Genomic DNA, 16,696 nt, shown 5'->3' with positions numbered 1-16,696 from the left:
CAAGTTCAAAAAGTCTCCAAAACAACCTACATATTTGGCTCCTTAGAGGAAGTGATAATAATGAAGATAAATACATTTTTTTTTACTATGCCCTTATTCCACCCCAGAAACACCTACCCGAACCATGCCATCTTGACTTCCAGTGATGATGACATGACCCATTTTCCATGATGGTTCCTCTATCACACAGCAGCAAGTTATGGATCCTTCTGGGCCCCAGGCTGTGGTAATGCTGGCTAGAGGGAGCCCATTGACATTCCAGAGTGACAAGTGGGCTCCTGCACAGGAGACAATGGTGCCCTGCAACAGTTGGAGAAAGCAGGTTTCACTCCAATCTGGGGTAACAGCCTACCCATTTTCCATTTGCTCAGTTTCCTCAATTTTTCATCTTCTGAATACTAACACATTCTAGAATCTCTTCGATATTCACTTCCTCCAAGGCCATTGATCTACTATATTTTCATACAAATGTAAGTTTCTGATCTTTTAATAAATTAGTATGTGTTGTTATCTTACTTTCTTTGACATAGGTTTACTGGCTTACCCTTTGAACTCACCAGCATCTCCTACCTAGGTAGCATACTAACTTGCACAAGACATTCAGCTTGTAGATGAGTTCTCTGTATTCATGTGCATCATATCTTCCCCTGATCATCTTTCTGTTTGCATATGGTAAGACAATATTGTTTGGTAGCATCTCTCTAAATGACCAAGTCTGAGGCATTCAAGCCATGAACCCCCAAGGTACTTGATGCACTCACAAGGCTCCAAAATAAATTGAGTTCAATGGGAAGTAGTTAGGCTGATACTTAGTCTTCTTTGAGAAACAAGATCAAATCTCTTGTGCTATATTTTTATCTAGCAGATCATGGCTTAGTGTCATTCACAATGCAACCATGTTTATACTTTCACCTACTATCTCAGCATGCAGACATACTCCAATTGTTTATCTACTTATCTGCCCATGGGGCAGGAATTAGTCTTTGAAAGAAGGAACCAATAGTTTGACAACTTCAGCTTATTGACTGAAAATTCAACTGACTGTTGTCTGAGTAGACGCCTCTGGTTCCCCTGGCAGAGAGTGTTTCTACTTGTCCAGTGCTATCAAAATAATCCCACCTCCCCAGTGCCCATACCAGAACATATACATCCCACCTCCCCCACAACCTTGAAGCAGAAAAACAAAGAAGAAAAAAATAAGGAAATTAGACCCAGCCAGATGCTGCCCATGTTGACAGCTACATATAGGTTATGCAGAGAATAGAGAATATTCTACACATTTAGGGCTTCTGAGGATTCTTGGTGGTTCAGCCTTTCTGTCCTTGAGTGCTTTTTTTTTTTTTTTTTTTTTTCAGAACAGGGGGTGTTTTACCAGGTAGGTTCATTGTCATGTTAAAGATACTGATATCAGAAAATAGGGGCCTCACCGAAATATCACTGATGGCAATGGCAGATATGCCCTCCCGGTGTGAGGGCAGGCGGGCCACATAGGTGAGGTGATCTAGGTCCCACAGGATGCAGCTGCAGTCTTGGGAGCCACTCACCAGGAGGCTAAAGGGAACTGATGCTGCCAGACATGTGACAGCCTGTGTGTGTCCATACAAGGCCTAGAATAAAGAGGAAATGCACAGTTAATGATGAGAGAGGCCCTTAATCCAGTTTCTTGGAGAGATGGTCTACCTTTCTATTTATTCTCAGACTTTAGATGAGGAATCAGAATAATTGATTGCAAAGTCTCTGGTATGTTAACGTGTGTCTGTGTATTTGTGTGTATGTGTGCATGTCAAGACCCATGGTTGACCTCTCAGTTTCTACCTGTCCAGGGGTTGAAGCCCCGATGCAGAGAACTGGTAAATTTTTTATCATAATCTAAGACCAGACTAGTTCTGGGCTCCTTGACATTTTTCTAATATACTGAAACAGTACACACCATTATTTACATGCAGTCTAACTTCTTACATTTCTTTAGATGTCTTTTTTCTAATGAATCAATGCATCTGGGTTCAAATTTTATTTTATTTTTAATATATATATATATATATTTAAGGACTATGATTCAAGCATGTTTGTAGTTGAGTTTAAGTCATAAATAGAATAACCCCCTTCTCTATATCATTTTATATGCCTCTATCCTCTGTGTCACATAAATATTTCTTACTTGAAATGGAGTCAAAATAACAAGAGTTTAAGAAGCACTGGCACTCATTTGGAGAGCTTGGTTTTCCAGCCAGCAGAATAAACATAATCTGGGAATTTCTTAGAAAATTCTGGGATCCCACATAGGTGAGTTACTGAATGGGGAACCATGGAGCTGAGATACCAGTACTCACATTTTTTCATAGTACTTCAGAGAAGTTTCACATAGACTCAAGTGTGAGCAGCTATCACTGAGGAGATCATTTTTGTCTCTGAGAAAAACTTACACCCCTGGAAACTCAGCTGGCAGAAAAGTCATACTTTGGTATGTTAGGTCATACTTTGAAGAAAGTGACTTGACTATGGATTCATAGCCTGGCCAGTTATATGACATTGGGTGATCCAAAACTTTGGTTTTGAGGTTCAAAGTGGCCTCAGTTGGGTCTGGCCAGGTCAGGGAAGTTTTGTTCCCAGATCTGGAGAGAGGCCTTGCTCCAACAGACTCAGAGAGGGCAGGAAGCCCACCTGACACACTGCCTGATATCACAGCAAGAGGGAATGCTGTTCAGCCTCATCCAAGTGTGGCTGCAGACACATCACTCTCAGTGATTATCCAGGAGTGTGAAGACAGCTCTCTGACACAAAGTGACTGGACTTGCCAAGAGGTAAACTTCACCCTACACATATGACCTAACTCATTTGGGTCAATGAGGCTGAGCATCTTGTTCATAGGGACCATATTGCATGGTCACAACAATAAAAAATTCTGCCACGGATTCTCATTTGTGCTCCATGACTCTTAACATAGCACCAGCCATAAAACTAAAAAAAAAAATAAATGCTTCTTTTTGTATAGATTCCAGTAACTTCAAGCCCTCCAAACTTATGACTCATATTGTTCACATCTTTCATAATATTTGTACATATACAAGGAGTATAATATTAAAAGTTTATTATGTTGTAGAAATTTTTAACATAAATATTGTTTTAACTACCAGAATAAAAATATAACATTTTCTAAGAATTTATTGACATATGAATAACTTTATTATATTTGGTTTCAAGAAATAAAGAAAATACCAGTTTTATTTAAAAACAGCTATAAAAGATTGCTTTTTAAATAAAATAAATAAAAGATGACATGAGGAAAAAAAAGAGGACATGAGGAAATGGCAGCACATTCCCTGTTCATGGACTGGGATAATTAATATCATTAAACTGGCAATATTCCCCAAAACATTATACAGGTCAATAATAAACAATATTCCTATAGAAATACTTACGGAATATTTCAAAGAAATATATCAAATACTCTTGAAATATTTTGGAACATAGCTAAGGCAATTCTTGGGGAAAAGAAGATGGGATGCATCACTTGCCTCATCTTCAAACTGTACTACAATTTGTAACTGTATCTCACAGTGACTCAATTAGAACATCACTCTTCCTAAAACTCCTCATCCAGTGGTCTTGATCCAGGACCCAGAGCCAGTTCCTTGCTCCAATTCTGCTTCCTTTCTCCTCCCACATCAACAAATTTCCTTCAAAAACTGCCTTTCAATTCCTGGCTCTACAACCTAGAACATGCCACTTGACTTTATTCTTGTTCTCTTCCACTTACAAACTCAGGATGGCTTTGATATCTATCAGACATAAGATTGGATGAGGTTTACCTGATGAAAGTGGCCCCAAAATTGCCCCTGTGAGAGAAAACCAACTATTGATTCTGAAGTGAATTGCTTGGATCTCTGAGAATACAGATCCAGCACAAATAAGGAGCAATAGTCTTAGATGTAACAGAATGTTGGGACCGCCCCTCTCACTCCTGCAGGAAGTCACGGCTTTGGAGTATTGTACCTGTTCAAGACAACCTACCTGCTTAAGGCATAGGCCTCTGGGGCATCCTTTGGCCAGACTGAGCTCCCACACACACACCACTGCACTGGTCCCTGAGGTGATGATCATTGTGGGAGATGGGCACACAGCACACAGACATTGGCCCCATGCAGCAAGATTCTCAAATGTCATCAGGATCTAGGGGGAGACAAGATGGATTGTCAAGGCAGCAGAACTGGATGGAACTTGGAGATACAGACACTGTTGTAGGGAACATGAGCAGAGGAGTCTGCCCAGCGGAATACCTGGGGAATTAGAGATGTATCCCTTGTTTAGGAACCTAGTGACAAAATCTGGGCCATATGATGTATGTCCCTAAAGAGCTCAGACTCCAGAAGATCAGGTGGATTTGTGAGATGACAAATGGAGAACAATTATCAAAACCCATAAACACCAGGGGGCCAAGGAGCCCAAATTCACCATAGAAAGATGTGGGAGCTTATGTTCAGGAGGACATGAGGTCACTGAGGAGATGGGGAGGAGAAGTCAGATGAGAAAGTGTGGGTGAGATTTGGTTGAGGGAGTAAGGGATGGAGAGGAAGTGAGAGGTAGTTTAGATCTCCTCCAGAAGGCAGAAAGAGTTGTGCAAGCAGGGCAGGTGGACAAAGAAGTCTGTTACTGGAGGCTGACTGGCACTCAGAGCTAAGTGCTGGTGAGCAGGTGCAGAAGCCTCTGAATATCCTTCCAGTCTGGGTGACTCCATGTCAGCCAGAGACAGAAACAACTGCCATGGTGGAGAGTGTGGGAGAAGGTTGGCCTAGGAAAGCCCATGACAGGTCAATTGAGCCCTCTTCCTCTCAGGTGGGACAAGCCACACAGAGGAAGTGGACTTATTGGCTGGCCTATTTCAGAACTACCTCACCCAGAAGGCAGAACCACCCTCCTGCCATGCTCATTTACCTTGTCTGAGCCATAGTTCCCAAGGCAGCAGCTGAAGTCATCAAAGCCCCAGCTGAGTGTCCAGTTCCAGAGAGGAGGCAGCAGCACCTTATTTCTTTCCACAGCCAGAACACTCTTCTCAGTAGGGATGATGTGGCCAATGGCTCCTTTGGGAGACTCAGAGCCTAAAGAGAAAAGGTACATATCTACACCCCCCCCACCCATCCCAGTTAGTATGGCAGAATTCTAAAGGCAACACTCATATGAACAGCTTAAACAGAAGCAATAGGCAGACAAGACAATAGGTATCAGACAAGAATGGTCCACTAAGGTACCTCATGGCCAGCTCTCATTCCACAGGTAGCATTAGGCCCTTAAGCCTCTGTTGATAGACCACCTATATTGTATGTATGCGCAGATGGGCTTCAGGGACTCTCGTTTGTTCAGGGCTGGGGGCCATACTAGTCTGTGCTCAGAGCTTATTTCTGCCAGTGCTTAAGGGCCATATGCCATGACAGGCATCAAATTGGCAAGGACTGTTCACCTCTGTTATTTCTGTAGTCTATATCTGACTCTCCCAATGACTAATGTCAGAATAGAAGAAGTCAGTGCTGTCAGGCAAAAGAAACAAAATCTCAGGGGCTTTGAGGAGCTTTGCCTGCATAGCACTCCATGCACCTAGCAGGACAGTGTGCTGCACTTTGCTTTTGGATTCTCAAAGAAGGAAGAACACTTCAAAAACTCCTAACTCTAGCCTTCTGCTCCTATATTTTTCCATGCAACATCATGTTTCCCAAGCAGTAGCTGTTCCAGAAGGCAAGGGCATAAGTCTATGTCAGCACACACCCAGAACTCCCAGGATGTTACAGGAGTAGGATTGCCCAGAAGTACATACCCTTGACTATGCTAGAGGAACTTCTAGATGCTTGGGAACAATAGGGAACAAGGGCCATTTCCTATGCAAGTTGGCAGCTTCCCAGTCAGTTTTGGAGATGAGAAGGGATGTGTGTGTGTTTGTTTGCTGTCTGTGTCTGTGTGTTCACAGGTACTCACATAAAAGAGAAATGTGTGTGAAATAGGAGAGAGAAGGTGTGACTAGGTGTGCATGAAAGGTTTCTGTGTCTCATAGACCAATAGGTGGGTCATCAGAAGTGGGACCTAGACACTAGTCCTAGACTTTCAGAGTAGAGAATCCTCCAACCTGACTATGACAGCAACAGCCACCCACAGTTGAACTTCAAGACCCAGACCAGGCCTGTGCTCTGTAACTTGAGGGAAAGACCACCACAAAAGGTACAGCCCTGGATAGGACACCCAACAAGACGGCACCCATAGTCACCTTTGACAGTGACCTGAGAAGGTCTCAGTGACTGCAAGCTGTAAAAGAATGGCTGCTGATGGCCGGGCAGACCAGCAGGCATAGAGATGTCCTTTCCGGGTGCTGGCTTCCCCGTCACAGTCCTGGCTGGGTGGGGTTTTGTGAAGAGCTGGAGAAGCAAAGAGATAGACACAGGTCATACAGGCCATTAGGGATAGGCATAAAGGTCACAGTCATCACTCTGCTCTGAGACCTCCTGCCTGAGGTGAGCATAACCAAAACCAGATATTTCAAGCCTGGGGTCTGCAGACAGGAGACTTGAGGATAGAGGTGGGGATAGCTGTTTCCTCCCACTCTCAATGCTGCTGGCAGAAATATCCCTTCTGGTTGCCAGTCTTCCTCCTTCTCTTAGGGCTCCCCTACCCAGGAGCATGGGCCTCTAGAAATATAGTCTCTCTCATCAGGGGCATGAGGGCCTCATCCACCTATGAACATATCTCCTGTTTATTCACCACACTAGTTTTCACCATTTCTTTCCTTTCTCTTAAAAATTCTTTGCAGGCACATTCATCTGGGCATGGAGACCCAATTCTTTAACATATTCCAATATTCTAAAGGTCACGGGTGAACTCCATTGTTAGCTCTTAACTTTTTTAATGGATCTCTGAGATCAGGTTCTCCATCATAGGAAATCTTTTGACAAAACAGGCTGTGCAAGTTGTACTGCCTGGCATAATTCTGGCTGCAGGAGTAGAGAATGCTCTGAGTCTGGCTTTTATTCTCCACCAGCTCCCACCACCAGCTTCCAGCTCCTCTGCATACTCCAGCATTTGGGCAACAACTCTGCTCCAGAGAGAAACATCCACTAGAAGGCAGGAATGAGGGCTGGAATTGGCTGGATCTGTGCAGAAAAGGGTTTGGGGTCTCATGGACAGCCTTGGGGATTTGAGACAGGCAGCCTCGAAACAACCCTGGCTCTGTGTCAGCCCTTAATCAAATAGATGCTGGAATCCTGTAAAGCTGGAGGGGTGATCAATACAAACAGAAATGAGAAGGGTGAGCTATAAATGAGCATTAGATAAAGTGTATTCCTTACTCAGCAGAAGTCCTGACCATGACTCTGTCAGGCATAGTCCCTCTGCCCTAAGTACAACAGTATATGTTTGTAAACATTTGCATTGCATTGAACTGGAATTCTGCCTAGAATTCACATTCTGCGATGATTTAAAATTTAAAAAAATGTTATGAGAGTGCCATTGGTTTCACATCTGGACATTATACTCTCACCACCACTAGTTTCATTTCCATCTACCACCAAACCACTGACTTTATTTAGCCAACTAGTCCCACCTCTTCCCTTCCCCCTCTGGCAACTACCATTTTGTTTTTATAAACTATACTTATGTTTTGTGTTTTCATGTATAAATATTTTTAAAGTCCCTAAAATATCACTATATATCAAAAGCAGAACTAAACTTGTGTCTGTTTCCAGTGACTATGCAAATGTGAAAGCATTTTTTGTTTGTGATGTGCATTCAAGACAGTTGGATGGTGGTGGTTATATACTGCTGAACTATTTAATTGCTTCCTCTGTATCACTTTTGGAAATTAAAGAAATGAAATAATTATGCTATCCAAGCTTCCTTTCCAAAATTTAAAATTCCTTTCTACCAAGTGATTCCTGGGCAAATCATCTTTTTAAATTTTCTCATTTTCTTTGCAACCCTCAGGCTTTTCTCTATTTACCTTTCCTGAGAGCTGAGCAATTTTAAGTACGTGGAATAAAGCCACATAGAGATAATGCTATTGATGTTGCATTAACTGTGATATGAGCTTCTCGGGCCTCCTGGTCACATGTGCTGCTCTGGATGGTTATAAAATTAGCTGGGTTTGTATACCTAGTTACCAATGTGGGCTGGGTTCACAGGCGTTGTCCCCAGACTGCTTAGGGATAAAACATCTGGGCCCTAAATTCAAGTCAGAAGCCAAAGAGAACTGGTGTCAGTGAAATAAGAGTGTTTTTTTTTAAATTTTTTTATTTCATTAAATAACTATAATTTACAAAGTTATTTATAGTTGAGTTTTAGGCATACAATATTTCCATACCAATCCCACTACCAGTATTCACTTCTCTCTGTCAGAGTTCTCATACTCTCTCCTACCACACCACTTCCCCCACCTGCCACCTTGACAGTCATGTTTCAAGACTCTGTGGTTGCTGTTTATTTAGATCTCATATTTTCAGTGTGTTGGGTCTGCACTTTGAAGTTATACACTAGACCACATCACTGGTATAATCAAAACCCCAAGCTCTTCATCACAACAAAGCCTGTACACAGAGTATCGAATAATTTATATACCTCTCCTGATGAGAGACCTTGGCAAATCTACTAGGTATTCTGGGCAAAAGGACAGTTCAGCATCTCTGGCTCTCAGCTTTCTTATTTGCAAAGGAAGAAATTCCTACACCCAGAGCTTAAGACTGTATTTTCTGAGGTAACAGCACTAGTGTCAAGCCTCATTGAATAATAATATTTTCCAATCACTTTCAAGTGACACTTGGTGTCTCCACTTTTTGGCATCTTCACAATTCCCTGGCAGGGTTGATACACAGAGAAGAAGATTATCCTCCAGATTTATGATGGTGTCTACCACACACATCACAGGTCAGTGTAAACTTTATCATTGTCATCAGTGAGGACTTACCTGTGATTGGAAGGGAATAGGGGTTGAGCCCTCCCTATTTTACAGGGGAGAGGGAGATGCTTGGAAGTCACATTCTCTTTCTAGTCTTCTCTTATGCTTGCTTGAAAGAAAATATCTCTCTATTTTTCTATATCTTCATATTCCATTAGCCCTCCCTTCCTCTCTTTACCTTTTCTCTTTCTTTCTTCCCTCCCACTCTCCTCTCTCTTTTTCTGTCTCTCTCTGTAGTATCCTAGTATACTAGTTCTTATGATCTCTCTTTCCCTCCACAGTTACAACTACATACACTTGTTGGAGTAAGACAAAGGACACAACATGTTGTACCTGTTTGGGCACCTGCCCAAAGTTGCTGACAAATCCCAAGATGGTGTTCCTGATCAGAGGATCGCTGATACTCTTGAGGTCTATTTTGTTGCCATAGAAGTAGGGATGGAAGGTGTTAATAGCCTCCACTGAGGCTGAGCCCTGCTGCTTATATCCAAAAATGAGGTCGATCCAATGGTGGAGGTTGGAGCTGACAAAGTCACTTTCCAGAGCCTGAAACCCAGACCCAAAGAATATGAGGATTGCTGGCCATCCCAGACTCAAGCACCCTCTGCTGGCATCAGGGTACTTACTGGCTCTGCACAGAGACGATGAGGTCTCCTTGGCTTGACTAGCACCAAGTTGGTTGATATACAGGTCACCCAAGGACCACCCAAATCCTGAATTTGCAAGGTAACAAAGGACTAAAGATCATCATATTCCTACTATCCTAGCTCCATAAAAATTGCTACTAGATTCAGAATAACTGTGTCACAAAGACTTGGGAGAGGTAACATCTAAGTGGAAGAGATTAAAGCTAACTCTACCTGTGAGTTTGATTCAACATTCCCCAACTTTCTCAGAAATTTATTGTTTTCTTTCTTATATATTCATTTGTCTCCTAAACATGCTTTTAATGTTTCAATCAGAAAAACCTTAACATTGCTTCAAGTCTCCCTTTCTTTAGTTACATTTTTATATCTTCTTATCATCTTACAGCAACCTCATCATTGCAATATCCTTTACATCATTAACTTATTTTAATTATTAATGTGGATCTAAGTTACTGTCTAATGTCTTTTTATTTCAGAATAAAGAGCTCCCTTTAGTATTTTCTGTAGGGTAGGTCTGCAATTGATACATTCCATCATTCATTTTAATTGTACAGGAATGTCCCAATTTCTACTTTTTTATTTTTGAAGGATATTTTTTCTGGTTATAGAAATCTTGGCTGACAATCCTAAAGAAACTTGAAGTGTTGTGCTATTGATTCTGCTCTTTATGGCTTCTCACTAAATAATAACATTATCTTATATACTATTTTGATGACAAGGAACAAATCCAGGAAGTTCTTGCACATATGAAGCACAACTTTACCACTCAGTCACTGCCTGGTCTTAAGGCCAGTAAGTGGTGATTTTTTCTCTACATAACCTTCAATTTTTTTCCTTTGATGATGTTTTTTGTTTTATTATAATGGCACTTCCTTTCTTTCTTCCTTTTTTCTTTCTTTGCTTTCTTTCTGTACCAAAGGTATTATCTGGGCCTTATACAAGGCGATATACAATGTAAAATATACAATATACAATGCCAATATACAAGGCATGGGCTTTACAACTGAGTAACATTCTAGCTCTTTTTCTATTTAAGGATCATTCATATGCATTAAAAAGCTCTCCTTTTTTAAATATGCAGAGCAATATATTTTCATAAGTGCATATAGTCATATAAACATATACCTACTTCCATGATCAAGATACAAAACATGCTCTTAACTCAAAAGTTTCTTATACACCATTTTGCTCATCCTTACTCTGGATATTATAAATTACTGCTCAGCTTTTGTGCCTATAATTACCTTTTCATAATATCACAAAAAAATAGAACTCCATAGTAGACAACTGAGACTTGTCTTAGAAAAACACAGCTGATATTTGTTTGTATTATTTTCTATATCTATAATTTTTCCTTTTTATTCCTAAGTAACATTCTACTGTGTAAATTTATCATTCATTTATACATTTTACCAAGGTGGTAGATGCATGGATTACTTTCAGCTTTTAATTAGAATAAATAAAACCAGTAAATATTTATTTACATGAACACTTTTCTTTGGACATTTATTTTTTGCAACTGGAATTTCCAGGTGGTATGGAAAATACACCTTCCACTTTATAAGAAATTGTTAAGCTTTTCCCCAAAGTAGCTGGCGTATTTTGTTTATCCCACCTATATAAGGTAAATTCTGTTTTCTCCACGTCTTTACTTACACCTGGTTTCATTGGTATTTAAAATTTTGCTGCACTTTCTTGGGAGTGTGTGGTAGCATCTCATTGTGATTTTAATATCTTCTCCTGATGGTTAAAAATATTGAACATAGTTTCTTATGTTTATGTTAACTCAAGTACTTGACCCAGGATATTTGTTGCATATGTTTGTTTGAGGTTTTTTTTTGGGGGGGGAGTCACACCCAGTGGCGCTCAGGGATTAGTCCTAGCTCTGCACTCAGTAATCGCTCCTGGCAGGCTTGGAGGACTATATTGGATGCCAGCAATTGAACCAGGGTCCTTTCAGTTTAGCTTTATGCAAGGCAAAAGCCCTACCCCTGAGCTATCGTTCTAGCCCATATGTTGCATAATGTTATCAGGTCTCTTGCTGTTTTAGCATTTCTGGGTAAGAAGGCAAGTCTTATTCAGTCCTATTCAGTCCTTGAATATTTTTCAATCAGTGGAAGCCCTTCCAGATCTCTATACTTTCCTAAACTATGCCAGACATTCTGATGCAGGGCATAATCCTGCCTGTAGGGTTGGCTAAGGACACTGACTTACTCTCTAACAAAAATCTGAATTTGCTTCTCCCCTCAAAGAAAAAGTAGTGGTATAAGGACAAAGTCTAAGGGAATATGCTAAAGAACCTAGAATCTAAGGTTATTTTTAATGCCAAGTAATAGCACAAAATCTAGCTCCTTCTCCAGACATTTATCTGTACATAAATACTTATCCCTATATCTGAAATTTCTGTGTGCATTGTGGGGTCACTGAAATCATTATTCAGAATACCAGAGGTTCTGCAGTGGCATTAGTGGGCTTACCTGTCTGTGCAGGCTGATGAATTTCCCAGGGTCCCCATCAGCCCAGGGAGGAAGTTGTACATCCCCCAGTGCTGTTCCATCCTGCATGCAGCCTGAATGAGGAGATAAACAACAGGTCAATGTGTAAATGGGAATCATTCCAGATCAGTAGAGTGTAAACAGTATAATTCAGGCCTGCTGTTTTCGAGAAGATCAGTCTGTGAGCTGTGTCTCGCAGGGACCACACTGCTTTCTGCTTCTTTAGTCCCTCAACCTCATATGCCCTGAGATATTGATGTTCTTACTTGGCTTCTGAGTCCTAATTTCTCCTCACGACTCTCCTTAGTGCTCTGGCAATGCATGATTTATAGTTGTATAAAGAGATCATTGTAATATTATTTTTTTGTATCTCTTTCTTCCCATTACTCTAGATTTTTTTCAGCAGGGTGCTTTTTATGCAGCGTTGAAACAATAAAGAGAGAATGGCAATAACAATCAAAGAGATGGGACTTTGCCTACTTGACTCTCTGCCAGGACACATGCTAGGTGCTTGTTTTATCTCATTATGTCTTCATCCAGCTTTATCACTGGTGCACTTTTTCTCCATTTTTAAAGCAATGATGGCGAGGTTTTAAAGGGAGATTCCCCAGACATTAAAAAGAGAAGCCTGGATTCAAGCCCAGGCTCTCTCTTACCCATTAGCTGAACAACAACCTTGAGCAGTTTAATCTCCTTGGGACTCACTTTCGAACCTGTTACCTCACAGGTCTGATATAGGATTAAAAGAGAAAATACAAATTGATATTTGTGAAGGCTGTTCAGCAATTATTACTCACTCTAGTCATACTTAAACCTTCCAGAACTTTTGCAGTAAAATGGAAAAAAAAAAAAAAAAACTTTCTCCTGAGCTCTGGCTCACAGGACTGTGCCTGTCCTGAGAAGATCTAGAAGATTCCGCTCACCCATCTGCTCGCCCATTTCAGGGGACTTTCTGGGATGAGAAGAACACAGGCCTTCCCAGCCACTCATGAATGCTTTATCTTATGACACATTTCCCTCAGAAGACTTCTTAAATACTGATTGTATTTCTGCATCTATTTTTTTGTCTACATTTTCAACTCCTTCCCCTCATCACACACAAAATGTAAACAAATGACCAAGAGCTTCACCTAAATCCCAGGGCCTAAAATATTGCTGCAAGACTTGGGCATTCCAAAATCCCATGTTTTCCTGAATTCCATGAGGATATCTTATCCTTGACATGGTATCCTTGACATTTCTACAGCAAGGAAGGTCTTTCACCTTCTTCTGCAGTGCCAATTATTACCCCTCAAATCTTCAGCCATGGCTGCTTGGCCAACCCTCTTTCTGTCCTGTATATCTCTGGTTACTATGTCTTATGGGTCCTATGTACATAGTTAATTCATAGGGTAGAAAGAGGATGGTTGGTCTTATCTCTGTTGTACATGCAGCATCTGAAAACCTGGACATGGCTGAGGGTACCTATTTCATGACTTCAAGGTGACATTGTGGAAAAGACCTGGGCATGATCCATTTTAAGTTCTCTGTAAATAGTGTGGCAGTTCACCTCTGCAATGGACAGAAGCTAGCTCTTTACCTGTAGCCCTTAAATTTATCAATTGAAACAGATTGAGGTGCCTACTCAGATTGAGCTAATGAAGGATTCTGAGGATGAAGAGGTCTGGACTGACAGGTATGCCCAGAAGTCTGAAGTACTAAGGGTACATATCCACTCTGAGCTGCCCATGTTCAAGTGCTGATTCTGACCACTCTACCAAAGATCACTTTGGAATTTTCTGAGGAAAACACCCAGGATTTACACAGTCACCAAAACCTATCTGCCCAAACCTGGAATTTTTGTTCATTCTGCCAGGTGGCAGGAAAGCATGGTTCATCCTGGGCTGGGGCCTGGAGATAGGAAAGCCAGCATGACTGTGCTGCAGTGGCCATTGAACACGGCTCAAACCAGCAATATGTCCAGGGAGACACTGCTCAGTGTCCAAGTTACTTCTCTGTAGAATATTGGAGATAGGGGATTTTGAATGTATCTGGCCATGGACTTGCTGGAATCACAACAGGCAGCACCAGACTTGGCTTTAGCAAGGGCTGCACCTGTCTGTCCTTGCTGCAGACTGAGATCTGGGACTCTCAGAAAAAGCCTCAGGAATCCTGGCAGTCTTCCTTATCTCTTCATCTCTGCTGTCACCAGCAGAAACCACATACCAAATGTGAGGGTTAGATGAAGGTCCTGCTCAATTGTCAGCAGAGATGGTGATAAAGTTTATATTTTTAATGAATTGAGTCCTTTTGGACATTCTTTTTGTTTGTTTATTTTGTTTGGTTTTGGTTTTTGGGTCACACCCAGCAGTGCTCAGGGATTACTCGTGGCTCTATGCTCAGAAATCACTCCTGGCAGGCTTGGGGGACCATGCCGGGATTCGAACTGCCGTCATTCTGCATGCAAGGCAAATGCCTTACTTCCATGTTATCTCTCCAGCCCCCTTTTTAGACATTCTTGTTGCACAACTTGTTATACTGCTGATCTGGAACTTCTTTGTTTTTTTTTTAATAGCTCTATTTAAGCACCGTAATTACATACATGACTGTAGTTGGGTTTTAGTCACAAAAAGAACACCCTCCTTCACCAGTGCAACATTCCCACCACCAATGCACCCCATCTCTCTGATCCCACACCCACTACCTATATTCAAGATGGACATTTTACGTCTGTCTCTCACTTATTATCATTGTCATGGTTGTTGTTAGTGTTCTAACTGCACTCACCCCTCCTTGAGGTAAGCTTCATATCATGAGCCAGTCCTTTTGGCCCTCATCTCTGAGCATACTACAATAATGTTTTTAATTTTTCTTAAAACCCATACATGAGTCAGACTATTCTGTGCATCTCTCTCTCCCTCTGACTTATTTCACTCAGCATAATAGATTCATGTACATCCACGTGTAGAAAAATTTCATGACTTCATCTCTCCTGGTGGCTGCATAATATTCCATTGTGTACATGTACGACAGCTTTACCTGTGAACTGTGGGATAGATACTGTTGTGTATGTAAACATTTTAGGGGATTATTATGTTACTGACCCTACCCTGATCGATGATTGTGTCCTACCCTAGGGTGTGACCTGGCATTCTGCTCCCACCCTAGGGTGGTACCTGATTCTGCTCCCACCATTGGGTGGTATCTGATCCCACCATTGGGTGGTACCTGATTCTGGGGCATAAAAGCAAGGATCTGTGGAAGTGAGGGGCTTTTTTCCTGGAGCCTATTCTTACGCCTTTTGGCTTCGGCCTCTTCACGGAATAAAGAGCTGTTTTCTTCGGAAGCCTGACTGCCTGTTGGCTTTCTTCCCGCCGCATTCACCTCAGAACCGCTGGCTGAACAGGGTAACAGATGTGTGGTCCGAGCTGGAGGAGGAAGGCCTCATCCTCCATCCCTCCATCAGTCAACCTCATCAGGGGCTGATTTGCAACAGATACCTGCACTACCTAACTCACCAGGCCTTGTTCTTACTTCCACTTACCAAACTCTACCCCATTGCAGTTTGTTAGGAACTCAGGCAGGTAGAAGAACTCTGGTGTTAGCTCCCGGACGTCACTCATGTTCTCTCTGGAGGCTGACTCCCATGTGTTCTTTATGCTATGGAACATTCTATCTGCCACATCAAAGCTTCCACCCTGTGAAGAAAAATGAATGGGGTGTTTGAGTTTAGCTCCATGCAGTGAGAACTCTGTGTAGGCACTGTGTGTGTGGTGGGGGCCACACTCTATCCCTTCACAGTGCAGCTGAGGCACAGATTCTGCTACTAGAACTCTCCATTCACATCTTTACCTAAATTTATGGGTCATTCTTTGCATAGCAACAGGGACTTCAAGAGACCTGGCTACTGCTATATTTGTTAACAAATGTGAGATGAATGGCTTCAAAGCATGATTTTTCTCCAAGGTGTTTTTGCCCTTGGTTGAAATTAGGGATTGCCGTCCACCATCGGACTCAAATAGAAATGGAAATGAAAAGGAGGCAAGAGTGTTTCTAAATAAATCTGCACATAACGAGTCACTCATTGAAATGTATTAAGAGCTTTTGCGTATTTAATCTGCAGTCAGAGCCTTGCCTCTTTGGGAGATTGCTGTCTTCTCCTCACCCCATTTTCCTTTTGCAGCATTTATGAGTGCTGATGGTAATCTCCTGAGAAACAATATGATTTGGTAATAAAAAGATTACCTGTATTAAATAAAAATAATATATACATAGGAAATATTGTTAGTGCGACAAATCTGGTTAAAGATATTACCACAAAGAAAAATGTTATTTTTTTCACAGCTATCTAATGCATTTTAGCAAAAGTAATATCTTTAAAACTTAAGCCTGTATTATTTATAAAGGAAGCAATAACTGATTTTCCTTTATTTTCTATATTAATAAATGTATTTGCATATATTTGTTTCAAAATTAATGGGTTTTCTCACTTCTGCAATGCAAAAGAAATGCCAAATCCCCCAGAAGAAAAAGTGAAGTGCCTTTTTTTTTTTTTTTTTTGCATTTTAAGTCTGTGGGTTGACATAAACTCTGGTGGCTGCTAGCAGTTTGGACTTGATTCTCAGGAAAGGAAGGAAGGAGAAAAGGAA

The 16,696-nt window shown here is 41.3% G+C and overlaps 1 protein-coding gene across 1 annotated transcript in view; it reads right to left on the bottom strand.

Moving 5' to 3' along the window:
- The window catches only part of WDFY4 (WDFY family member 4), a 239,321-nt gene that overhangs the window by 5,690 nt on the left and 216,935 nt on the right, over positions 1-16,696 (bottom strand). Inside the window, exons 51-58 of the mRNA XM_049790636.1 lie at positions 15,592-15,745; positions 12,051-12,142; positions 9,260-9,472; positions 6,251-6,398; positions 4,933-5,117; positions 4,012-4,170; positions 1,428-1,607; positions 118-300 (exon numbers count right to left, since the gene is read on the bottom strand). Of these exons, the coding sequence (XP_049646593.1) occupies positions 118-300; positions 1,428-1,607; positions 4,012-4,170; positions 4,933-5,117; positions 6,251-6,398; positions 9,260-9,472; positions 12,051-12,142; positions 15,592-15,745 (1,314 nt within the window). The remainder of the gene's footprint in view (positions 1-117; positions 301-1,427; positions 1,608-4,011; positions 4,171-4,932; positions 5,118-6,250; positions 6,399-9,259; positions 9,473-12,050; positions 12,143-15,591; positions 15,746-16,696) is intronic.

Source organism: Suncus etruscus, chromosome 17, assembly GCF_024139225.1.
Source record: "Suncus etruscus isolate mSunEtr1 chromosome 17, mSunEtr1.pri.cur, whole genome shotgun sequence".
Lineage (NCBI taxonomy): Eukaryota > Metazoa > Chordata > Mammalia > Eulipotyphla > Soricidae > Suncus > Suncus etruscus.
This window is presented reverse-complemented; position numbering and strand designations above follow the sequence as displayed.